The 27,785-nt window shown below is 34.4% G+C and overlaps 2 protein-coding genes across 4 annotated transcripts in view; both read right to left on the bottom strand.

Annotated features, from left to right (window-relative positions):
* Window positions 1–16,127, bottom strand: part of LOC105234114 (soluble guanylate cyclase 88E) — a 134,295-nt gene extending 118,168 nt beyond the window's left edge. For 2 of the 3 annotated variants that reach the window (XM_049449140.1, XM_049449137.1), the window contains exon 1: window positions 13,333–14,142. The gene's annotated coding sequence lies outside the window, so the exon portion shown is untranslated. Of the gene's footprint in view, window positions 1–13,332; window positions 14,143–15,092 lie in introns of those variants that run through there. The other variant, XM_049449136.1, reaches the window with a different exon arrangement.
* An 8,018-nt stretch (window positions 16,128–24,145) lies between these two features.
* On the bottom strand, window positions 24,146–27,542 carry LOC105229932 (DNA cross-link repair 1A protein). Its single transcript, XM_011210439.4, has 4 exons — window positions 25,610–27,542; window positions 25,435–25,546; window positions 24,926–25,376; window positions 24,146–24,856 (listed from the first exon to the last, which is right to left on the bottom strand). Exons 1-4 carry the CDS (start codon window positions 27,408–27,410, stop codon window positions 24,302–24,304), a joined length of 2,919 nt encoding a protein of 972 aa, XP_011208741.2. The 5' UTR covers window positions 27,411–27,542; the 3' UTR covers window positions 24,146–24,301.
* Window positions 27,543–27,785: the final 243 nt, after the last annotated feature.

Genomic DNA, 27,785 nt, shown 5'->3' with positions numbered 1-27,785 from the left:
CTTGCAGGAAAAATTACAATGCATAAACTATAGGGAAGTCGAAAAAGACTTTTCGTATTTCTTATCAAATGTCAACTTATTTTTTTATATTTATAATGAACCTTAGTGAACCAAATATGTACCATTTTGATCGACCACTGTTTGCAATTTTTTCGCTGGAAGCATTATTCCATCAGTGTAAAAGTTTTCTGGTTTGGAAAAACTGTGACAAGTAATTTTCACAGGCTTCTCTTGAAGCCAACTTTATTCCACTAAAAGAGTTCTGCATTGACCGAAACAAATGGTAGTCCGATGGTGCAAGGTCAGGGCCACCATATAGCCCAGCATCAAAATTCCCAGCCAAGCTCTCCCAGTTTTTGCCGAGTCATCAAAGATGTATGTGGTCTAGCGTTGTTCTGATGGAAGACGAAGCCCTTTCTGTTGATGAATTCTGGCCATATTTTTTTGAATGCTTGCTTTGATCTCATCAGTTGTTGACAATAAAATGTAGAATCACTAGTTCGACCAGGCTGGCGAAGGTCATAGGATATGATTCCTTTTCAATCCTGGCTTTGCGACCATTTTTTGAGCGTCACCACGCTTTTACCATGATATTTTTCGCACATTATAATCGTGTTTGATTCATTTTTCGTCTCCTGTTACCATTCGCTTCAGAAATGGTTCGATTTCATTTCGCTTCAGCAAAGAATCGCAGATGTTAATTCGATCCATTAAATTTTTCACAGACAAATCATGTGGTGCCGAAATATCGAGTTTCTTTTTGTAGCCAGCCTTTTTTAAATGGTTCAAAACCATTTGATCATTAATGTTAAGTTCCTTAGTGATGTCATGGTTGCATATGTGACGGTCCTGGTCAAACTTTTCCATAATTTTATCGACTTTATCAACGAAAGGTCGACCAGAGCGAGGTGCATCTTTCACATCGAAACTTCCAGAATGAACTATTGTTGTGCTGATACAACATCGTCTCCGTAAACTTCACAAATTTCATTGGTGGCCTGCGTGGCTTTTCCTTTTTTAAACAAAAATTTCAAAATATAGTGAATTTCTTCATTATTTTTACTCATTTTTGAACAGCTGTAATGTTTTTTCAACTTCTCCGAATTTAATAAAATTTTACACAGTTCTTCGAGATACAATTTACAAGATTTTAATTTTTTTGTTGAATTCTAATTATTTAATTTTGAGAAATTCTGCACAACTTTTTTCTTCTTGGTAATCTCTCTCTCTCAACCTAATGTCCTTTCGCAACTTAAATTTCTTGTTTTCACCAATTCTTGCTGGGTCTTCTCAATTTGTGCAATATTTACATTTGTAATGCCATAAATTGTTGCTTGTTTGTACGCGAAATTGCCTCGTGTGATGTGTCTGTACAGACATCTATACTTTAGAGGGCGTACTTTGCCCACTCAGTCGTGTAATTTTGGTTTTTTAATTTTCTTGGCTTAAGGAGATGGAGATTTTTGTGTGCGAAAAAGTAAAAAATGCCGTGAACCGCAAACATGCCGTGGACTGATAAATCACGTTTTCACTTACAGCCTCGCGTTAGGCGCTTATTTATTTTCATAAATTTGACTTTTGACTTTAGGCCGGAGTTTTGAATGGCATTTCAGTCGAAAGCAAACGATATTGTTGGAATGAATTTTTATGAATGAAAGTGAAATATGTAAATAACTTTTTTTATGAAGTATGTTACTCAATCTTATGAGTATTTTTATATGACTATATAGGCGTAAATATTTATTATGAACATTAAAGATATTATTATATAAATAAACAAAAATTTGTCAGTAACATAACCTCAAAGTAAAGTTTGTTTTTGCAATATGAAGTAAGTAAAAAGCATTATATTGTATCTATATTTAGTCCATGCAATTTTTGGAATTGTTAATATTCTGCATATAATCCGGACAGCTGCTGTAGAATAATATTATTTATTCACATACTCTTAACAGATCAATTGAAAAGTCCCTGGCCAGACACATATGTGCAGGATGGCTCAAAACTAATCCTCCTATCAGAAGAAGCTTTAAATTTTGCGCCTAGTCTCCCGTTTTGGCGATTTGCATTGGCCAGCAAGATCGCCTGATTTGACCGCTCCAGACTTCTTTCTACGGGGCTTTTTGAAGTCGCGGGTTTATGTCAACAAGCCTCAGACACTTGCAGCTCTTAAAGACAATATCCGTCAATAATGTGAGGACCTATCACTAGAAGTTCTGGCCAAAGTGATGGAAAATGTCGTAAAAACGGCTCAAATGACAATCAACTGTGGCGGCGGCCATTTACATGATATCATATTCTCGACTTGATGTAAAAAAATTTAAAAGACCAAATAAAAATAATCCACAGCAGAATCAAAGTTTTTCATTTTCAAAAAAAAATTGGAAGGTTATTTTTGCGCCACCTGTTATAATTAAATATGATTTTTAGCTAGCCCTAACCTTCAACAGGCGCTTGTTTAAATTTAAGAGCTGTCAGACCATTACTTTATGAATTACATGTATCCTTCTGAGTGAAGAAACTTTTGTTATCGTAAAAAAATGGATAAAAAGGAAAATCTCGTGTTGAAAAATATTGATTTTTGAAGGAAAAAAATACAGTTGAAGCAAAAAATTGGCTTGCTAACGAGTTTCCGGACACTGCCCCAGGCAAAAAAAATCGTCAGGAATTGGTAAGCTAAATTTAGTCGTTTGGAAATGAGCTCCGAAGATGGTGAACGCAATGGTCGCCCAAAAAAGGTTTTTACCGAAGAAAACATCAAAAAAGACCACAAAATAAATTCGGATGACCTTAAAGACAAGTACTTCAAGATTGCAAGTACTCTATAAATATCAACTGAATGTGTACATCATATGATTCACGATTATTTGAGTACGAGTAAGCTCTGTGCAAACTTGGTGCCGCGCAAGCTCACTTCTGACCAAAGACAACCATGATTTGATGATTCGGAGCTGTATTTGGAGATGTTCAATCGTGATGAACTCGAGTTTTTATCCCGATATGTGACAGTGGATGAAACATGGCTTCAAAATTTCACTCCGAAGTCCAATCGACAGTCATGCGAGTGGACTGCCTACGATGAACACGCTCCAAAACGTGAAAAAACACAACGGTCGTGTAATAATTTTATTCAATACCTTGAAAAATTAATAACCATCCACAGTGACTATTCCTTATCATTATTGAACCGTATGAAAGAAGAACTCGCATCAAACAGACCCCGCAAATCACAGAAATCGATGGCTAAAACTCACGAATTCGACTTCGAATTGCTTCCGCATCTACTGTATTCTTCAGATCTGGCCCCCAGTAACTCCTTCCTGCCCTCAGATCGCAAAATAATCGCTTTAATCAGTTATCACCCTTAAGGGCTATCATCCTTGATGTTGAATAAAAAAACCCGAATTTCGTAAAATAAATTTGTTTTACTATGGCAGACCGGGGACTTTTCAATTGACATTGACCAGTTATTATATAGTAGGCAAGTATTTGTGTAAAACCTGCACGCGCACACAGCCAAAACTCTTATAAGCTAATCGTATAGCTGGGAAAATTTAAAAGCAGCGAGTGAAAGCTTTCATAGAAAATTTAATGTGAAAAGCTGTCAGCGGCACTTGCAAATCCAGCGTAGGATATGCGGTCACGCATCTGCCAGCCTGCCAGCCAGGCGGCCCAAAGTGTGCGCCATCATCATATCCCATAAACGTAGCGGTTTATTTACATAAGCAGACAATTCACATACCTGCATATACATACTGTATATGTACAAAAGTATGTGCGTATATATTTTTAGATCATACTTTACCTCCAGAAGAAATTATGATAAGGTTTAGTCGTAGCTTATGTAAAATTATGTTGATGGCTGGTAAAAATTGTCTGGTGATGCAGCAGGTCGCAGTAATTTAAATGTAATTTTTACCATTCCAAAGAGTTATCTTATAGCTTATTTCACATTTTGTTTCTCATTTTCAGAAGAAAACATGTTATGAAAGAGTTTCAGCGTATTATTGTTGTTAACACAGCTATAACCGCATAAGCAGTGTATACGCCAATAAAGAATAAGAGCGCCACAATATCAACAACCGCCTTAGAACTAATTTATGATACTTTAAAACATAAAATATATTAGCTGAATTATTGTCGTTGTCGTTGAAGTCATTGTCGTTGCATAAAAATTTGATTACCACTACACCCTAACATTAACAACAGAGTTGTATAAAAATTTACATAAAAATTATTGACCAGAATATTTATTGTTCTGCACAAATGAGCGAAGAAACGTTGAGATCGCCACACATATTGACAAAAATGTGTAGGCTTGCCGGTAGCTGCACAAATTATATGCTTGTCTCCAATTAGTTGCTTCGCTTCCAGGCTTTTGCCATAACTTTCTTTCCTCCATACGTACTAATACATATGTATACACACATACATAGTTTTGAGCACAGATATTTTTACACGCTGCCACAAAGTTCAGCTTGATTTTGGACAAGTTAGTTAGTATAAGCAGCTGTGTGAGGCTTTTATATTGTCTCTCTCATTAAATTTAATGAGGAAGTTTACCTTTTTTACGCGCCACTCAATTTACCTAAATTTCTTCGTGCTCACCCGTTTTATTCTCACAGATTTTCCATCATCCGGTGGCTAAATAAATGCTAACAAGCGCGTTCTGCGAAAGAAATCATATTTATTGAAAAACAATAACGACAAGCGCTGGTGCGTTGGTTTTAAGGAGATTACTTGGAAAGTTTTTGAATTATGAAGTTAGTAAATAATTTAGTGGATACGTATTTTTGGTGCTGCTTTTGCGTGAATTTTGCTCCTCTGACACTGGACTGCAGAAATATATACATATATGGTATGTATGTATAATCCGTGTTGAAATCAGAATTTTCACTTCATTCACGGAAGTGATTGAAGTGAAAAAGTGTGAAGAGCATGGGCAATGTAACAGATGGTTTCACAATAATTCTGCTATTCGTAGAATTTTGGCACTGCTATTGCTTCTGAAGTCAAATGTGTATGTGTGCTAAGGTGAGTTTGTATTACGGTAATTCAAGGGTAAATGCAATTGAAAGTTTTCCGAAGTTTAAGCTTAATAACAGTTTTCAGTTTAATTATTTCATATTGAAATTGTTCAAACACAGTCTTCTCTAGTAAGACAAAATCATAAACACCAATTTCCATTGATTTATTTGTCCATTGGGACTTCTCTTGAATACAATTACAAAGCACATGTAAATATGTGTGAATTTCCATATATAAAACTATGCCATTACTTAGAAACGTACACAAGAAATGTCACTATGCACTACCAATAACGTTCAACACCTATCGTAGCACCCTGTTTACTTCTACATATTTGTAGGTGAATATAGAAAATTTGTTTTATTTGTTTCCATTTAATAGCATAATAAATATGAAATTTTTGGTAACAATTAGCATTTGATGATCCACTTATGGCAATCAGCACCACATGGCGTATGAGCGACATTATTATATGGCACACATGTTAACACACTCACACAAATTGTGTTGCTGAATTTCATGGCTCGTTTATTCAAGGTCACAATTGTAGAAAATCACGTCAACAAAAACATATGTATGTATGTATATATATTTGAATAGCCATTTAATAAAAATATATTAATCAAATTTATACGGAATTAGTGGCAATGGTTTCATAATTCTGCAATGTGGTTAGTTTCTCAACACAGTATAAATTTGTGAATAAAAACTAATAAGCATAATATTACTAATGTATAATTAAATAAGTGAATTCAAAAATTATATTATACGCACAAAAGTAATAGGAAAAATTATTTTATATGAATTAACTATAAATTTTTAAACAAGTTAAGTTTGGGTGCATCCACATATGTTATATTCTCGCAAGGTAAAGTGATATATGAGATTTTCGCATATATTTTAATTAAAAGTAGCAAGTATTGCATTCAGTATTTACAACAACAGGCACGCAGATACACTCTTATTAAAAAATATTATAATATATTATACTAAATTATATATTCTTCCCTTTTTTATACAAAAATTTCAAAATATAGCGAATTTCTTCATTACTTTCACTTATTTTTGAACAGTTGTAACATTTTTTCAGTTCCCCGAATATGGTATACAATATGATTGGTAGCGCTGGAGATATACGATTGTAACGATATCTATTAACAAAATACGAAAAGACTTTTTCGACTACCCAATATATTGGACTGGGATAACTCATAGATCGATTTCATACATTTTTGACATTAAACTAATCTTACGTTATAAGTTCATATAATTTTCATAAGATATCTTACATAGTGAAATATACGTGATATAAGTCCAAAAGGAAGTTTGCAGCTCTTACAAGTACATTACTCCATATTTATCCCTATTACTTCTAGGTGTTACAATCGCCAGGTGAACAAAACTTGTACTCTGTAGCAACATGTTGCGAGCATATAAAACAGAATAGCTATCAACAGAATTGTTTACCTTCGGGCATAAATAAAGTAAACAAACTGAATGTAATTTTGACTCAATCAGCTGTGACAGAAAGCGTAGCCGCCGCCAACCAATCACCTGTAGCTATTTTGTTACACCTACACATACGCAGTTACTTCGCTGTAACTGAATGCCGATAACCGAAGTGCAGCTTTATGTATAAACATATACATAGTATCTACTATATACTGGTGTATATGGATATGTACTATATATCCAGTGAGGAGTTGCAAATTTGTTCAGCTTAACAAATGTGCGCACAAAGCCTTTCTATGAAAGCAATAAGCAAACCGCCAACCGTCAACCGTCAACCGCCTTCTGTGCATATTGCCAAAGTGTCTGTGAAATTCTTAGTTAATGTAATATCCGCATACTCAAATATACATATACTTACATGCATAAGTATGTAGATGTACGCCATGCCTCGATGATGTGTCAGATCTTTATCGCTCCACCAGGTAAAATTGAGTTTTTGCTGACAATCTGACCTTTTTTTTTGAATATATTAATGTACTCTGTGTTTGTGCCTCTTCATATGGAAATCCCAATAGCAGGTTATATACGAGTACATATGTATGTACGAGTATGAATGGTACTGTTCACATGTCATTTGTATGAAAAAATTGTGTCTTATTTAAATAGGAAAAAAATTTATGACGATGGAAAACATTTACAACTCCTTTCAGCTTTTTTTTTATGCTAATCTATGTGATAAGATATTTTTCATCTTCTTTTTTAAAACTTTGTCTAAATTTTTTTAGGTATCTCAAAATCAACTCGCCTGCTTATTTTTTTATTGGAGGCCTTTCAAGCAACCGTTAATTGAACATACACATAAGTCAGTTTGTTTTAAGAATTATTAAAATCTAATAGTTTTCAGAGCTAATTAATTCTTTCAGTCTTAAAACAGTGATCTTCGATTAAAGATTTGTAGAAAATATGTGTGGCACAAAGAAACGACCAGAGAGCAAAGCTGCCGAAACCGAAAGCTTCACAGGATAACTGTACATTTAAATTTACGATTACATTTACATTTCATGGGAATACAATTATTGTTATTTAAAAAAAAGTTAAGCATCACTTTTACTAAAATCGCTGTAATGAAATGCACTATCGCAAAATTAAATTTATTTTCCCTAAGTAATAAATCAACAATACTACGACGTAGGGATATATTTATAATCAAAACCATTATATAAATTACATTCTGATTACTTGAGATTACGAATACAAGTTAATTATATTTCTAATAAAAACAATTACATCAATTACATTTTGATTACTTCAGATTAGGAGTACAAGTTGATTACTTGCATTACCATTACTATATTTCTAATCAAAACAATTATATCAATTACATTCTGATTACTTGATATTACGATTATAAGTTAATTACTTGGATTATAATTACAATATTTCTAATAAAAACAGTTACACGAATTACATTTTGATTACTTCAGTTTAAGAATAAAGTTTTATTACTTGATTTGCAATTACGCTAATTACATTTTAAGTACTTCAGATTACGATTACAATTTGATTACTTTCATTACCATTACCATATTTTTAATCAAAACAATTGCATAAATTACATTTTGATTACTTGAGTTTACGATTATAAGTTAATTACTTGCTTTACTATTACTATATTTCTAATCAAAATGGTTTCAATTACATTTCGATTACTACAGCTTAGGAATAAAATTTGATTACTTACATTACAATTACTATACTTCTAATCAGAATAATTGCATTAATTACATTTTGATTACTTCAGATTACGATTACAATTTGATTACTTGATTACCACAACCATAATTGTAATAAAAATGAAAATAAGAATTCACATAACTTATAATGCGATCGCAGTAATTAATACAATTCAAAGCTAACAGTAATCAAATTAATAGTTTGCAGTACCCATAGTCAATGCTTATAGGGGTGGAGTGGGAAATTCAATAAAAAATATAGTAACTCTTGTCCTTACTATAAAAACTGGGGACTATACAAATTCCTTTCCCTCGTTTTGACCATTTTCACTATAAAGAGTTACTTTACTTGGCCTGAGATTCTTTTGACAAACTTGGAGGTTCTACGCCTTTAAGAATCAGAATTTCATTACTTTAAGCAAAGAAAATTTCGTCATGATTAATCTGCTTTAATTTTACTTTCTCCAGTCCATGTAACATTCTAACCCAACTCTTTTTTATAGATTTTGAATCATCATTCTAACCTTTCCTAACTCCTAACCTAACCTAACTCTTTCTATTGGTTTTGCATACACTATTTTTAAATTATATTAAATAATAAGTAAACCTTATATATTAACTGGAAACTGTATTATATTTCAGGCAAATTATTCGAAAATCTAAATACTCATGGTCATATAAATACACGCAATAATGCTTTACTCCTATCACAGCCATTCTTCAACGCGTCTACTCCTCAGCTTATGCTGCAGCAATAGCTTTGTGTTTACATTCGCATATTACTGAAACGTGATACGGCAAAATGGCCTGCTAATACGCAATCTATAGAATGTATCAATTTGCGTACACTTGTTGTTATTGCTACTCACGCACAAACACCGGCGAAAGCGTTATTCACGATCGTGCCGACTACTTTTCGTTGCTATATGTACAAAGCCTCTATAATTGGAATCGCTCACATGTACAAATGTATGTATGTATTAGCGCAACTGTAAAAAGCGGAAAGGCTTTTAGTGCAGTAAACAAAATATTTCTGCAGAAGTAAATATGTGTGAGTGTGTGTCAGTATTTGTTTGCATAGCCGGAGACAATATGCGCTTTTTGCACCATTCGGCTGAGCAATTAGAACGAGATTTGTTGTTGGCTCTATTGATGTGTGATATCCTTACTTTGTTTGATTAGATTTTAATTTAACATAAATGTATGTATATATGTATGTATACAGATTTTTATATAGCTTGCACTCGTGCGTATTATTTACTTATGATAGTTTCATTAGATAATAAATGGTTTGTGATAAGAGCAGCATTCTCGTCAATGGACTAGGTTGGGTTGCATATTGAACTATTGAATATGCAGAAACATATTTGTTTCCAATTTGGTATGTATTTTATATATTGTTATAATTTTATTTGCTTACCCGATAAGTAGCTCAACGTTAACAGTCGGTTTATTTACTTATGCGAGTCATACAATTTCAAGCATATTAAAATGATAAATATGCCACACGCCAAAGTTATTAGAATTGCAAATCTAATATAAGCGCAAATGCGGTTAATAATTTGAAATATGTCAACATTATGGTAAACTAGCGATTAATTAATGGACTAATCGCTATTTGTTATTTATTCCCTTGCAACATGTTGCCACAGAGTATAATAATTTTGTTCATTTGACGGTTGTTTGTGTCACTTAAAAATAATCGAGTGAATATGGGGTTAAACAAAATATTGGGTAGTCGAAAAAGTCTTTTCGTATTTTGTCAATAAATGTCGTTGCAGTCGTATATCTCCAGTGCTACCATATAATGTTGGAAAGGTGAGACTTTAAGCTCCATTTAACCAAAAACAAATCAAATTCAGGGAAGTTGGAAAAAAATTACAGCATTTCAAAAACGAGTGAAAATAATGAAGAAAATCGCTATATTTTGAAATTTATGTATAAAGAAGGGAAGAATGCCAAGCAAGCCAACAATGAATTTTGTGAAGTTTACGATGCTTGCTGTATCAGTTTGTGTAGCACAATAATGGTTCGCTCGCTTCCGTTCTGGAAGTTTTGATGCGAAATATGCACCTCGCTCTGGTCGACCTATCGTTGAAAAAGTCGATGAAATTATAGAAAATATTGCCCAGGACCGCCACATAAGCAGCCATGACATCGCTAAGGAACTTAACTTTTATCATCAACAAATGATGATATTGAAGCAAGTAATCGAAAAACAACGGCCAGAACTGATCAACAGAAAAGCCCTCGTCTTCCATCAGAACAACGCTAGACCACACACATCTTTGATGAGTGGGCAAAAACTGGGAGAGCTTGTTGGGCAGTTTTGATGCAGACACCATATAACCCCGACCTTGTACCATCGGACTACCATTTGTTTCGGTCAATGTAGAACTCCCTTAGTGGAGTAAAGTTGACGTCAAGAGGAGCCTGTGAAAATTAATTGTCACAGAGTTTCGCTGAGAAACCAAAAAAGTTTTATGCTGATGGAATAATGTCTCCAGCGAAAAAATGACGAGGAGTAGTCGACGAAAATGGTACATATTTTGATCATTAAAGTTCATTATGAATATAAAAAAATAAGTTGAAGTTTGACTAGAAATACGAAAATACTTTTTCGACTACCCAATATATTATACAAATTTGGAGAGAATTCTTTTTTTTTGAGCTTTCGATTGACTTTATACCGTATATACCGGCAAAATATGTGAGTTATCTTAATAAAAATAAAAAAACGAGTTCTTCTAATAACGGTGCTTCTTTATGCTTATAATGGATAAAATCGGGTGAAAATCTGCCCTAGACCCTGGTTCTGATCTTCGCAAGTTGAAAGAATATAAAATGTTCCATTTCACCCGAACATAGCCCTTTCTTACTTGTTTGTTTGTTGTTTTGGTTTTTGTTTCTAGTTGAAATATAGCGTCTACCAATAATTTAACAGTTCATGGCTTGGGAAGTATTCAAAATTATTACAAAAATTCACTTATTCGGTGGCTACTTCTACTACTTTTATATTAAAAAAAAATAGCTTTCTCCGCTCACAGTCATTTTTGGCTTAATGGCTGAGCGGATTGTGGTATGGCAGCATCCTAGCGCCTTTTTTTCGAAATGAGGCCGACAATGTCGTTACCATCAATATCGAGGGTTATAACACGATTTTGTCTGACTTTATCCTAAAATTTGATGAAATCGACGCGTACGAACAAGATCATCTCAACTTCCAACAAGACGATGCGCCACCTTATGTTTTGCGTCTAAACAAGGGCACATTTCGTGGAAAGTTTAGCAGCTCGTTAATTTCGAGATATGGCCCAGTCAATTGGCCGCCAAGATCCTACGATTTAACGCCTTTAAATTATTTTCTCAGGGGGTACGTTAAATCAAAGAGTGACACCAAACAACCGACCACTCTCGACAAGCTGAAAGACAACATTCAGCGCTCTAAAGCCAAAAATCCAGACGAAATGCTGCTTCGCATCACCAAAAACTGGCGTAAATAGGTGGATATATTCAAACGGAGCCGTGGTGACTATTTGGTCATCATTTTGTTCAAATCATAAATGGTATAAAATTATCTACGTGACAAAAAAACCAACAGAACCCATATTAACTAAATTTGAGTGTTTTTCTTTTTCATTTTTTTCATTTTAGCTTCACATCGTTCTTGGTGGTAGATCCTTTATGTGATCACATTGAGAGTAACCCTCAGTGCTCGTGAACGCAGTAAACTACCCAAAAACTTCAAGGTACTCGTTTAATATTTTAGGTAAAAAAATATTCATATTCTGATATAAAAAACGCGAAAATAGCTGGCTTATGCAACACATCTAGTATGAAATTAAAAAACAAAAAATAGGTGTTTTATATATTTCCATAGGTTATGTCTTTAAAACTAACAAGCCAGCATTTTAAATCGATATTTCGAATAGGTTTGAGTTACAGCCTTCAAAAATATAGATGCTCAGTTCAATCAGCTCCATTAGCTTACCTTTAAAAGCGTTTTTCTCAAAACTACATTTTACAAATGGCCTGAGTAACTACTCAGAGACAAATGATCCGATCACTATGAACTTCTCTGCATGTCCCGAATATAGTTCTCTATACCAGTTTTCTGATCTAATCAAAAACCAGGACAAAACGACCAATATTTTGTGTAAAGAAGGCCGGAATCTCTGCATCAGTGGAGAATCTCGCACGAATGGGATTTCTTTGAAGTTTGATCTGATGGTTTGGATGTATAGGAGAGGTACTCAAGTTTAAAAAATATATGTGGAAATCCAATACCACAACCAAATGTCACTGATTTAAATTCCGATCGATGTAAAATTAAAATTATAGTAAGGCATTTTTATTATTTATGACATATTATATTTTTTTGAAAATTATCTTGATTATCTGATATGAGAAAGCTTATCAGAAAGACGCTCAGACTACCGAAATCAGATTGAAAAAATTTTTTTGAATATAAAATCGATTTCAATGTTTCAAATTATCAATATTTTCTTGAATTATATTTGAAAGCGCAAAGCACAGACATACGCTTATTTTTGGTATTGCTTAAGTTGGACTCATTATGCCACTAGAATTCTTAGATTCCAACACCTCTTAATTTCAAACATTCTGCTTCATATTTAAACCCTACAAAACCATTAATAATTCTTACTTCTAACCACTATTAAGAAAAACTTTCAAACCTCATAAATCAATTAAAGTTTGCCCACAAATCCACAATTGTTACAAAAAAGTCTGTTCACATCTCCAACTCGGTTCATGACTTTTACATACAAGTACAACAAATACTACAATATACTTATATATGTATACTAGCTGTAACTCACATTTGGATAGCTTTTTTATTACTACAAAGCATAACAATTAAACGAGAAAAAAATCAAACGTTGCACATGAAATATCTTATCTTACGCATGCAGTTCAGTGCTCAACATGGCGTATACGCAATATTTCACTTAACATGTGCGCGCATATTTTCGCAACGCTAGACATTAGACGTTGTGTAAAAATATTTAAGCTAACAATAACTTTCACATATTCGTGTATTATTTATCTTCATTCGCTTGGCGTGCGAAAAATATTATCATTACATTCATTTACTCACATACAGAAAACGCAATCGCGATAGGTCACATTTTCATCTATAATGCAGGCGCGGAATTCTTCTCAGCCGCTATAGCACTACCCTCCGCTCCGGTAGTGTTGTTTGTTGCACACAAGCTCTTTAATATTTAAAGAACTGGATCCGCTACGCTGGGTATAGTGGAGCACATGTAAACTGTGAGTAGTGAAAGTCCTTTGGGTAGCATACAGCCGCCAGCTATATTAGATTATATATATAACTTATTGTTGTTTTCAGTTCTTTTTGTTTATGCTTTTCTTTCTTTTGCAATGTCTAGCTATGTTTTATGTATTACAATGTGTTTCTTATGATGCTCATTTATTTTGTTCGCACTTTAATTTTTTGCTTTGTCTTGGCTATTTATTTTATTATATTCTGTTTTACTTTATTTTCATTTCTGTTTATGCTGCACTTTTTTGTTGTACCCAACTTAGAGAAAAAAACAAAGCCGGTTATTTGTTTTTGTGTCGAATGATGCGAAGAAAAAGTGGCATTCAACACATTTGACTTCTTTTTAAGTGTGTATGTGTGCGTATGCTTTTAGATGCGGGCAATTAGACTACAGTAATTGTTGTTCGTGCTGGCTTTAAGCACGTGACAAGAATTTTATTAAATGAAAAATAAGAAATTTTGAAACAGCAACGCCTGTAACCTAGTAATTGAGACTTTTTTTCGTGAAAAGATACGAAAATAAAGTGAATTTGAATTTAAGTATTTTTATTTAATTATTAATTCGACTTGTTAATAATTATTTCATATTGTTAATTGTTTTATATTTATTTCTTCAAGTCAGTTGAATTTAATTTATTTATTGTCAAATATTTTTCTTTTTCTTTTTAATCCTTTAATGGAAATTAATTACAGATTTTGAATTTTTCGCTTTAGCCATACATTATTATTGTTTTTTGCTTTTTTTTAATTAAACAATTATATTTTCTTACTTCATTCCTTGGTGGTCTATTTTATAGCAGTCACTTTATACATTTTATCTTATTCTTCATGTTTTATAAGTTATTTGACCTTAACATAATTTGCTTTAAATTACTGCATTTTTAATAGAAACGATTATTTTCTTTCCTTCTTAATTTTATTTAAATTTTTTTATTCGATTTTTTAATTTTATTTTGCTTCGGATCATTTTTCTTTATTTTATTTTATTTTATTTTATTTTTCTTTATTTTGTTTTATTTTATTTTATTTTATTTTATTTTATTTTATTTTATTTTATTTTATTTTATTTTATTTTATTTTATTTTATTTTATTTTATTTTATTTTATTTTATTTTATTTTATTTTATTTTATTTTATTTTATTTCGTTTTCTAAGATATAATTTAATTTTATTTTAATAATTTGCAAATTACTGCATTTTTAATAAAACGATTTATTTAACTCCTTTCTTTCGCTATTTTTTTTTTTAATTTTCTTTAATCGACTTTTTCTACTTTTTTTTATTTAATTTAATTTAGTTTAATTTAATTTAATTTACTTTAATTTAATTTACTTTAATTTAATTTAATTTTATTTTATTTTATTTTATTTTTATTTTTTATTTATTTTATTAAAATTTTAATTCGCTTTATTTTACATACATTTGCGGTATTTGATCACTTATTAATTCATTTCAAGGTACTCTTTTTACAGAATTACTAAAACTCATTTTTTTAATAATTTGGTCAAAAATTTTAACCCCATTTTAAACGTAAATATATAACGCCTTAAAGTACACTTCAAATTCCTCACCACAGCGCCTTAAAGTATGCTTCCACTTTCATTTTTACTAATCACAATTAACCGTCGAATATTTTCTTTCACCTTTCAGCAACAAATTAAAGCGACGGCATTTAATTAAAATACTTTTAAATTTGTTTGACAGACATAGCGGAGAAGCGGGTACGAGTAAAGCACTTAAGAAAGGTTAACTTTTCCTCGATTGCGCCACGACTTTGGCACTACCACTCACGGCGGAATCGCGCGTTCAATTAAACACCAAAACGATGCTTAGCGAGCTACCGACCCTTTGAGGCAAGTTGCATTACTTTCTGTGCGCATCAACCGCAGTTAGCTACTAACAACAACAACACACTAGCGCACAGTTGTCAGCACAAAATCGAATTGTCTCTACTGATGCACATGCACTACATAGCTTAGAAGCTGCAGACGGAGCTTTGGTGAACCGCACACGAGCATCAACAGAAGTACACTGCAAGTGGTCTTCAGTTTTTGGCATGGCATCAGCCGACGCTGCTGCCACTGCATGCTGATAACGTTTTTCGAATAAGGATCTTCGAAAAATAATTTTCGAAATCATCTGCTATGTATGCACGCACACCGCCACACTTCTTGACAGGCATAAATGGCAGTAAAAGCAAAAGCAGCAGCCAACTGTGGATGTAACTGTGTGCATGGCTATAAAAGTGTATTTGCCACCCCCAAATAAATGTGAATGTTTGTATGTATGAGTGTAAGTATTTTTGTAGCCATTAGAGTAGGCGGTAAGTCCGCACGGCTTTGTTGTTTGACGCTAAGTGTTGACGCGAAAAATTTTATCACAACAAAATATGCAATAAAACGTAGATAGGTAAGAAAGCCAATGAGTAATGGGAATATTGGCATGTTGTTGCATTCATAAGAGTGTAGCTTCGGCTTTTGGGATATTCACAGTGTTAAAGAATACAAAATACAGACTAAATAATGTTTGTTTCTATTTTCAAAGTGTTGTCAAAGTATTTAAGGGTATAAAACCAAAATCGACCACAATGTAACACAATTTCTAGGCACGGAGTAAAGGAACACACCTTGTGTGTTATTTAAAAAAAATTTTACATGCAAAATTCGTTTTTTTATTCAAGGGGTTTACACTGATTTTAGCAATTTTCCAACTTTTGGATATCATTTTCGTAGCACGATTTGTCCTTTGCTTTAAAATAAGCCTCTGTTTTGGCGAACACCTCTTCATTCGACGGATTTTTGCATTCGTTTCCACTGATTTGTTACACGGTTCATTGCCTTAGTGAGACAGCACTTCCTTGTTCTTCAAATGCGGCCATTTTGAGGCAAGTTCGTTCTTCAAACGGTGCTGGTGATGATCCTTTCTTTTTCAAGGTAGTGATTCCATGCGCATACGAACTTACAGACGCCATAACCTTTCCAGCCCACTGTTGGGTTCATTGTGAGCAGTCCACTCAGATGACTGTCGATTGGACTTCGAAGTGAAATGACGGAGCCATGTTTCATCCATTGTCACATATCGACGTAAAAACTCTGGTTTATTACGTTGAACATCTCCAAACACTACTCCGAATCACCAACTCGTCTTTGCTTTTGATCTAAAGTTAGCTCGCGCGACACAGGGCTTTCACATCCCCAAATATACTTGAATGATATGATGAACCCGTTCACTTGATATCTTTAGATTGCCTCCTACATAGAAAAGCTTCACTTAACGGCAATCTAAATTTCTTTTGTGGACTTTCTTGATGTTTCCGTGGGTAATAACCTCTTTTTGGCGTCCACTGCGTTCATCGCCTTCGGTGCTCATTTTACCACGTCTAAACTTAGCATACCAATCCTTGGTGAGTGATTTTCCTGTGGCAGTAGCCGGAAACTCGTCGTCAAGCCAAGGTTTTGCTTCAATTGAACTTTTTCTCTTCCAAAAACAATATTTTATTAACACTATGTACTTTATACTGTGACTTATTATCTGAGTGATTGAGAACTAGAAATCAAAGGTTTTCCCTCCAATATATCGAAAACATTATGCTGGAATATGTAATGGGCCCTAAAAAGTAAAAACAAATGCAACAGTTCACTAGTTTTTACAACAAAATTATACACCCAAATGGGACCAATCTTTCGCCAAATCACAGAAATTTTCAAATTATCCATCTTGAGGCCCAGGAGATCAGATCATGTAAGCTTTCCAAGTTTCCAATGAAGATACAGACATTCACGTGGACATTACAGGTACAATTGCAAAAATGCGATATTGACTCTTTCAACTAAGCATTAGAAATGTGGGTCTGAAAGTTTGATGGCCAATAGCAATTTTTTAATGCCGCCTCTCAATTGGAAATAATCGCAAGCAGCCTAAACATCCTTAGAAAAACTCGGCCTAAAAACGCACATCAAGGATTATATTGTATGTATGTTATTACACAAGCACGCCACAGAAACATTTCGCAGCCATATGCGCGTCAGACAGCAGCAGCGTCTTTGCTGATGTTGCTTTAGTGGTTTTTATTGCCAAAGCTCGCTGGCGCAAGAGCAGACTGCTACTGAAAATCTCGCTGATAACAGCAAAATGTTATATTTGTTGCGCTTAATGTCTATTGCTTTTATTGCGAGTTACTTGAGGCGCAACAAATATGCGCACACATACCAACAGACATACACACACATGTATATATATGAAAATGGCGTAAAACTCCACTTGATATGCTCCACTGACGGTGCGACAAACTTAGGAGATGTAAAAATATCCACTTCGCTATCCAGCTAAATCCGAGAGTGCTGTAACAACAAAAACAAGAGCTGTGACAGCATTAAGTTTATGTGGATCGTCAAAATATGTACATATTTCTCATGCCACTACTTCTTATTTTCATACCCTCGCAACATGCTGACACAGAGTATAAAAGTTTTGTTCAAGTAATGATTGTTAGTAACACCTAAAACTAAACGAGATAGATATACAGTTGTATACACTTATATACCATAAAATTGATGAGTTTAGTTCTGAGTACCATAAATGACTGTCCGTTTATCGTCTGTACCCGCCATATACCATATAACAGGTCAACTGGAAAGTACCTGCCACATAGATGGTGCTCTAGAATTAAATCCATATCATTTTGAGTGAAGCAACTTTTTGTTATTGTGAAAAAATGGATAAAAAAAATAAAATGTAAATAAAATATTTATTTTTGAAAGGAAAAAATCCATTTGAAGCAAAAGCTTTTCTTGATGTTCAGTTTCCGGACACTGCCCCAGCAAAATCAACTATCAAGGATTGGTATGCTAAGTATAGAGGTGTTAAAATGAGCGTCGAAGTCGGTGAACGCAGTAGACGCCTAAAAAATGTTGTTACCGACGAAAACATCACAAAAGTCCACAAAATAATTTTGAATAACCGTAAAGTTGTGCAAGATAGCAGACACTCTAAAGATATCAACTGAAGGTGTACATCATATTATTCACGAATATTTGGGTATAAGAAAGCTCAGTCACGCGAGTTCACTTTTGATTAAAAATCAACGACGAGTTGATATTACGGAGCAATGTTTGGAGAAGTTCAAACCCGAGATCTCGGGTCGATTTCATAAAACATGTCTCCATCATTTTACTGCGAAGTCCAAGCGGTAGTCATACGAGTGGACTGCATACGATAAACCCGCTCCAAAGCGTGAAAACGCAAGAGTCGGCTGGCAAGTTTATGGCGTATTTTGGGATGAGCATGGAATAATTTTTATTGACTATCTTGAAAAAGAAGAGACCGTCAACAGCGCTTATTACATAGCGTTATTTGACCTTTTGAAGAACGAAGTCGTCGAAAAGCGACTGCATTTGAAGAAAAAGAAAGTGCTATTTCACCAAGACAAGGCACCGTGCCACAAGTCAGCGAAAACGATGGCAAGAATACATGAATTGGTCTTCGAATTGCTTCTGTGTCCACCGTATTCCCCAACGACTATTTCCTGTTCTCAGATCTCTGGGAAGAAGTTTTCGGCGAATGAAGAGGCAATCGTCGAAACTGAGGCTTATTTTGAAGCGAAGAACAAATCGTACTACAAAAATGGTATCGAAATGTTGGATGGTCGCTTTAATCAGTGTATCACCCTTGAAGGGAACTATGTTGAATGAAAAACGGAGTTTTGCCAAAAAAAATTGTTTTACTATTGTAAGTCGGGGAGTTCTCAAAATATCTGTTAACCGTATATGTCGGTGAAAATGTTAGATTCTTTGCAAAATTAAATGAACCTCTATTGTCGGTTATATTTTACAGTTTATCCTAGCCTCCACATACTACATATAATGACTTTCGTTACTCTAGCAAACTTTATGCCGAATGTATAGGTCACTATTATCATAAAAAAACGTGGAAACATATTCTCAAGTATACTTTAGTGATGTCAATGGCAATTACAAACAATTCAGGCCTTTCGTTAGCCCTAACATACCCTATGTCGGTCAATATGTGTGTAAGTGTAATGAAATTAAGCGGACAGGCTTTCTTAAAAATTATATCGTTGAATGCTTTACATCTAGACCTTGGTCTAAACCTCATTTTAGTAATATAATAATTTCCGATTCTCTGGTTGAAATTTTGAGATCTCGCGCAACATTTTCAAGTATAAATATGTATGTATGTTAAAGTCGAATCTTTGAATCTTTGTCGGTTACACACCAACTTAACCCATAACTTAATGGCATGCTAAGCAACATACGACGTTAGTCTTCTAGTAATGCCAGTGATTTGCATTGTTAGCACTTGTCACTCCCCGACAACTGTCAGCTGTTGCCACTGTGGTTCTAGTCGCTTATTGTCGTCTCTCTTTCATACAACTTCTCCGTTTACCGTAAATAAATGTGCGTACGTATAGTATATCTATTTGTAATTCAATTTGTAGATAAAATGCAGTCACATTAATTTTCATTAGGCTGTGATGCATTGAAGAGTTGAGACGCTGACTTTCTTCACGAGAGGCTAGATGAAAATGTATTTATGTTAAACATACATATGTATATGTGTGTATGTGTGTTGGTGATGCACCCTGGAAAAAGGAGAACCACATCAAGTACTAGCATAGGATCACGCTACCTTGTCAGCAACACTAGAGACCAAAGTGGTCTTGTCATAGGATATGAGCACCTTTAGTCTAACCCTGCATAACATAGAACCTCCTACCAAACTACTTCGTTTAGTCCAACATATATTCAACTTATTTATTATTGTCTTTACCCTTCACAGTCTTTTTTCTGAAAGCACTGAAGGTTATAAAATGATCTCTATCCTGATTTCAAACGGTCAGCTTGTATTGCAGATATATGCTACAATGAATCGAACTGAACAGAGCTTTTAGCTTTGCTTCTGACAATATTCCGTAACAAATACCGTGAAATTTTCTTGTCAACAGATAAAGTTTCCCCTATATGAAGTTGATCTGGATCGGTCAATTTGTATGGCAGTTATATGCATGGTGGGAAGAACTGAATAACATAGTTGTTTGCGCTTCGAAGTCATGAGGTGAGCTCATGGGCTCTATATACATATGTATATAAAGTGCCTGGCAAGTGTTGAAGGCAATATCGTGATGTGATGTGCTTTAAAGTCATGTGCTCAGCTCACGGGAAGCTGTCTGCCAGCTGGCTCTATGTAAATAAAGCAGGCATCGTGCCTAGCTAGTGATTAAGTGAATATCGCGCCGCAATGTGATGTGCTTTAAAGTCATGAGGTGAGCTCGCGGGAAGCTGTCTGCCAGCTGGCTCTATATAAATAAAGCAGATATCGTGCCTGGCCAGTGGTTAAATGAATATCGCGCCGCGATGTGATGTGCTTTAAAGTCGTGAGGTGAGCTCGCGGGAAGCTGTCTGCCAGCTGGCTCTATATAAATAAAGCGGGCATCGTGCCTAGCTAGTGATTAAGTGAATATCGCGCCGCGATGTGATGTGCTTTAAAGTCATGCGTTGAGCCCACGGGAAGCTGTTTCCCAGCTGGCTCTATTTAAATAAAGCAGGCATCGTGCCTAGCTAGTGATTAAGTGAAGTTAGTTTTGTAACCAGGTCTGCTTCCGGACCACCTGGTCCTTTAATGTTTGCAGTTCCTGTTTTCTTACTGGCATAAGCTTGTATTATGCAAAAATATCGCACACCTTTTGATTGCATAATAAATTAGATTAAATTGATTGTGAAAGTGTGTAGCGTTGGCAAGTTGTTTTGCATAAAAATCGATTAATGTGTAGGTGTTGATGTGTGAGCAAGTTTCATACATGTGTGGTCTTAATCGAGCAGGCTTACGTTGAGCTTCTTCGACAATTTACTGTATGTGCCTTACTATGACGCAGTTTGGTTTGAAATTAGGAATACGGAAAAAACTATAAAAGAAAAAACTAAAAAAAAGAAAAAATTAAACAACAAATTAAACAAATTAAAGATCTCCTCTTCAATTGCTGGAATGATCCGATGAAATACCTGAAGATAGAATGGATAAGTTAATTCAAAAATAGGTATGGTTACGGTTGCTACTGCAATCAGGTCTACGTACCACAACGAACCCGTACTTTTCCTTCTGAACTACAATCCCTTCGTAAAATACTTCAAAGCACCTATTTTCGAACTCGTAAAGTATTTTTAATACACGGTTACTGAACCCATAATATAGATACGCAGTGGACGTGTGAGATCCCTTTATTCTATTATTACTATAGAATTAGCAACAGGTTCTATTCTGCTATCAAAATACATACATACATATGTATGTGTCGGCTAACTCTAATTATGTATGTATAAATGTATATAGTATATTCAACACTGTTCGCTGACTCAAATGAGATTCAGTTGAATGCAACTTAGCATAATAAAGGAATATGTATTATATGTTTACATATGTATTTAATTATCTATCAATAGTCAAAATACTGATTTGTAGTGTTCGATTTAAGGTCATTCAATTAAGTAAGCACTGCGGGTAAATGTCCTTATCTTTGTACAGAGATACATATAGTATACCTACTATCAGCCGTTCAAATCCACGTAAACTGATTGTTAACAATGCCAGCTTACGAAAAATGACGAAAAATTAAATCTCTATGCTGGTCTTTCTGCTTTCCGGTCATCTCTTAAAGGTACTTATAGCCAATAAGCGGCTTTCACCGAAAGCTCTTTAGTTGACCATTAGGCTTGTTCGAATTACCTACATACATATAACCAAATTGTTGTTCGTTTGAACAGAGCACGCCACAGCATGAGCTGCTCGAACCATTACCCAATGACTGATTTGAATATCTCTCTTTAGAAGACCGTTAGCTCGTTATTTGGCTTTATTGTTGCTAAGAAAATTTGATTTTGACAAATTTCTTTTCACTATAACTGTAAATCAGGTTGAAAGATAAATATGAAATAAACAATTTGTAAAGACGCATGTGAGGTGAATAAAGGACTACAGGACGAAGCTTATGAATAGTGAAAAGAAAAAGAGCTCCCAAGAGTTTCAGTAGTCTGTATAGTGGTCTGATCTGAATTATATGCCTATGGATCATCGGGCCATAAAATGTAAGCAAAGGTTGTTGACTTGGCAAAAGTCACGTCAATAACCCTTAATGGAAACAAAGGTTCTGGACTTGGCTAAATTTTAACAAACGTTGGGTAAATGTAAACAAAAGAGCCATTGACCTAATAATGTAAACAAAGAGGTTACTGACCCCAAATATAAAGAAAGGTTCTAGACTTGGCTAAATGTAAACAAAAAGACCATTGACCTAATAAAATTTAAGCAAACAAAAGGGTAATTGACACCATAAAATGTAAACAAAAGGGTCAATAACCCTAAATGTAAACAAGGGTTCTGTACCTGGTTAGCTAAGTGTAAGTGTAGACAAAATTATGGGCTTGCCTAAGGTACACAAAGACGTCATTGAAAGAGTTATTCACCTCAAATTCGAAACAAAGGGAGCGTTGATCGTTGTGATTTTGAAGAAAAATCAAGAAAATATCACACATTATGTAACATGGGAATGTCAGGGTAATGTCACCAATGAATTTGGATGAAATTGATTGAGTAGGTCCGAGGATATGTCCTTTCACCTAAAGGTGAGCGGTTCCACGTCTCTCTTCCAATTTTGATTCCAGCTTTCTATTAAGCCACCTTGTAGCATTTTCAGTATAAAAAATTATATTTGACCTATTTTCGCACTGTTACTAAACCTCATGACCATTATTGTGATGGTTACAAACTTGCATGACAAATAAAAGTTGTAAGCAATGACCCTAATTATGTACCTAAACGCACCCTGGGTAGATAAAAAGCAGTTCAAAGAGAGAAGTGTTATATTCATACATACCTACATATACATAGAATCTATGTGTAAGTGTGTATGACAATATTTCATATCATAGGTTAAGAATAAAAAAAAAACATTTTTCGTGGCCGAATTTCGAAACATTAACCCTAATTACTCTCTTCTGTGCTGAGTTTACTGCCAAAAGTAACGCACATCTCTTCCCATCAAAAATGTGTTAAAAATATTTTATTATTGGCAATATTAGTATTTAATTTGATCGCGTGAATACACAAATACATACAGTCGTAAATATGTTTACATCGTAAAAAAAAAGTATCACGAAGTACCCTATTTTCGGTACTCGTTTTGAAAAATATTCAGCATTATCGGGACGAGTCGAGCAAAGACGCTTTTCATACCCAAAATAAGCTGCTCATTTTTCGGAACCACCGATATCATACCACTATAGCATATAGATGTCATTCAAACTGAATGATAGGAATAAAGTGCTTGTATGGTATTTTTTATATGCCGAGATACCTTCACGAAATTTGGCATAGATTATTATCTCAAGCAATCTCCGAAGAAATTCTTGTAACGAATCTTTTGTATTTTGTGAAGGGTATTATAGCTTCGGTGCAACCGAAATTAAGGTTTTTTCTCGTTTTATTTTTTTTTTGTTCTGAGTAACCAAATGTATAAGTTATGTTAAAATTGAAATTTAAAACTGAGATACCATTTAAAAAAAAAATAAAGTAATCCATGTTAAGCAGTAACTAATAATAAAATGCTAATCCATCATTCTGTAGATTTAAATCTTTTTTTCTTAAAAAAATCTTCATATAAAAGTTAAACTTTAAGCTAAAGTACCTTAACCTATTGACAAAGTTTCTTTTAAAGCAGTACCACAGAATAGACCAAGCAGCACAGGAATGAGATAAATCTCACGTTTAACTACAACATCCAATCATCTAAAGCTTCTGACTCAGGAAATAGAGTTAATACCGCAGGTACTTTCTGTGAAGTCGCCTGGTATTTATTATCGCGTTGCACCTCTATGCATGTGGCCATAGCCCGTACACTCAGTTGCGATATTTCATTGGGCATGTAATCTGGCGATTTCGTAGGTGTTAGACAGTTCGTGGTGCGTTTGGTAGCGGCATTTTGTACCAACTGACGAGGACGCATTTTCAAAAAACTGGTGATCGAGGGCTGGAAATTGCGTTGCCTCTTTTTAAGGTTATCATATTTGTACCACTTTTCTGGTATCTTCGGTGTAATGCATGGATTACCCTGTCGCACGGGCACAGTACTGATCACCTCACGGGGCTTTAGATATGTTACGAATCGTTCCAACTCCGCATGACTCGAATGTTCAGAGTACTCAATGCCTACGATATTTATTTCACCACGCAGTTGTGGTTTGCTATTCTTCTCCCAGCCGGATGGTCGAAATGCCAGCATAGCGTCGTATTGCTGTTTAAATGGTCGAAAGTAATCGACCAGCGACTATTGGAGAAAGTACGTAAATTGCATTAAAATCATATATCCATAATATTGGAACCATTGCTTATTTACCTGATAGCTGACTTTTGCAATCGATATCACATGCATTTCTGCTTTATGTGGATCATCGGACAGCAAATCACGCACTTCATCTAAATCCATTGACTGCAGAGCTTTCAATCGATTCTTCTCCGTCCATACTTTTAAATTAAACTCTTGCGCTACATTAGTCCAAAAACGCTCTTTTCCAATCACATATGAGCCGCAAACATACAAAACACGTGTTGTTGGACGCTTTTCGTGGAATTCTCTTATTATTCTCTTAGCGCGATCGATACTTTCATACTGTGAAGCAAAATTGTGTTTATGCGCTATATATGTGGTGTCCAGATATATTGTATCAATGTCATTATTCCAGAATATCGGCTCGGACTCCATGTCAGGTGAGGCACGAAAGTCGCCAGTATGTAAAATACATCGGCCGGTGGACAATTTAAATATAAACATAACAGCACCTGGACAGCTAAATTAAAAAATGTCAAAATTATTCATATTTTATAATGAACGTAGATATTACGCACTGATTTGCATCGATTGCAGTGACTTCAACATCATTTATCATCACAGGTTTGTTCAGCTCTATTTCGTTTATATACTTATTTTCCACTGATATCAACGCGCGCACCAAATTCGCTGAAAATACAGAAATAAATGGTCTAATACATTAGAAGTAAAGATATCAAATAACAATCTCACCAGTTATTGGGCTTAGATACAATGGCATTTCGAATTTGCGCGTCAAACCTTGATAGTGGTCCGCATGAAAATGTGTAAGAAAATAGTGTGTAATGCCACTAATCTGTCCATACTGGAAAGCATCAACAGCAAAAGTAGTACCAGCTACTTTTTTATAGGGCGGACAAACGCGGAATTTCCGAACTCTTTTGGTTTTACTAGTGGAAGGTGTCTCATTATGCGATATTTGTAAATCATTTTTTTCGTCAGTTATAATAGTGTTTGAACAGGCTTTCTTATTAGTTAACTTTAAATTATTTATTTCTTTAGTTTGGATCGGTAAGCATGTCGATGCAACAAGTTCTTCTGGTTCTTGCTTAACTTTTACTCTATCAGATGCAACTATACTAATTTCCACTAACGACTTTGAAGACGTTTGCTCTTTGTTGACGATTATATTTCCTCCTGTTGTTATATCCAAATTGCGGTCAGTACACATTTGTAAATCATTTTTTCCGTCAGTTATAATAGTGTTTGAACAAGCTTTCTTATTAGTTAACTTTAAATTATTGTTTATTTCTTTAGTTTGGTTTGATAAGGACGTCGAAGCAAAAAGTTCTTCTGGTTCTTGCTTAACTTTCATTTGTTCAGATGCAACTATACTAATTTCTACTAAAGACTTTGAAGACGTCTGGTCTTTGTTGAGGAGTATCACATTTTCTTCTGTTTTTAATTCCAAATTGTAATCAGTATAATTTGAATGTGGTGTATTTATTTTTGTTTGCAACAATGTGTTATTAGTCAAACAACTTGACGAATACGAAGCTCTGTGATGAACTACATCCTCTTTCAAATTCATTGTGGTGTTTTTATCGCATATTTCTTCTAGGGGTATAGACACCATTGCTGCAAAGGGCATGTCGTTTTTAATATAATCACTACCTAAATGAGGCATCTCACATGTATCGGCAAACATTTCTTTATCAGCAGACTTATTTCGTTCACTGGATGCCATAAATGCTTTCTTAGTGACAAAACTCGCAGTTAAGTCGTCATCAGAACACAAATCTATTAATTCTTCATATGAATAAGGCTTTGCATTTCTTTTGGTCGGTTTGGTAGAGCTACATGTGGCATTCAAAGAAGTAGAGCGTTTGATACCAGTTCTTTTTGAAGTATCGGCTGTTTTTGAAGTATTCCTCTTTTTGGAGGAAACATTCGTGGTAGTAGAGCGTTTGGTATCGATTCTCTTGGAAGTGCCAATCGCAGTGGTAGAGCGTTTGGGATCGGTTTTTTTTGAATTTGACATCATATCAGAAAAGCCACTGGGTGTTGAAACAGTTGTGGAGCTGCTGTCGTCTCCCTCTATGAATAAACGTTTTCGTCCTTTAATTTTTTTATTTCTGGCTCTACCAACTTTTTGGGAAGTTTTAGTTATTTTACTTCCAGGCACCGTTAAAAACAACTTCTCCTCTTTTACTGACGGAGTCTCAATTTTGTATGATTTAGAGCAACTCTTGAAATAACTATCAATGCGTAATTGACTTGCAGGTGGATCTTTGAATTTTGTGGTCCTTTTCTTCGCCGTAGTTTGTATATTGTCGGGAATAACGGTTAATTGAGTGACGTCCACTTTTGTTTCTTCTATGGGCTGCAATGCTCTTTTACCAATTGTTGTTGCAGCCTTCTTAGTTACTTTTCGTTGAGGACGATTTTGTGGTGTAATAATCGTGCCTTCAACCTTACACTCAACTTTTCTTTCATGTTCAACAGAACTTTGGGAACTGTCATCCAATAAATCTACAACCGCGTTATGCGTCATATTAATGTGTTTAAATGTGAATTATTTTTTTATCATTTATGTATTTCACTTGATGATAAAATTTAGTTTTGGATCCCGCTCAATTTCACATCTTGTTCTTACTTCAATATTATAAAACCATTCACAATAAAATGTATATGAAAACAGAAAATATCAAGAGGTTTCATACATTGGGTATGTTACTGCTCTAAATTAGCGCATTTACGTACAGATTAGTTACTTTTTATATACTTATGTAAATTTTTCTTGTTTTATTGAAATACAATGGTGTAGAAAAACATTAGACATCAATTAAACATATCTCAAAAAATAGCAACCCTGCCTCTGACCTGTTAGTAGTAGTAAACAATCGACCGAAAGAAAAGAAAGAGCAAA

Source organism: Bactrocera dorsalis, chromosome 2, assembly GCF_023373825.1.
Source record: "Bactrocera dorsalis isolate Fly_Bdor chromosome 2, ASM2337382v1, whole genome shotgun sequence".
Classification (NCBI taxonomy): Eukaryota; Metazoa; Arthropoda; class Insecta; order Diptera; family Tephritidae; genus Bactrocera; species Bactrocera dorsalis.
The sequence above is the reverse complement of the archived record's forward strand: the minus strand, read 5'-3'. Positions and strand labels throughout refer to the sequence as shown.

Coding starts and splice junctions, on each gene's coding strand:
- LOC105229932 (XM_011210439.4), bottom strand. CDS start 27,410: ATGACGCATAACGCGGTTGTAGATTTATTGGATGACAGTTCCCAAAGT. Junction 25,377..25,434: donor ACTGCAATCGATGCAAATCA/GTGCGTAATATC, acceptor TTTTTAATTTAG/CTGTCCAGGTGCTGTTATGT. Junction 24,857..24,925: donor TTGCAAAAGTCAGCTATCAG/GTAAATAAGCAA, acceptor TTTCTCCAATAG/TCGCTGGTCGATTACTTTCG.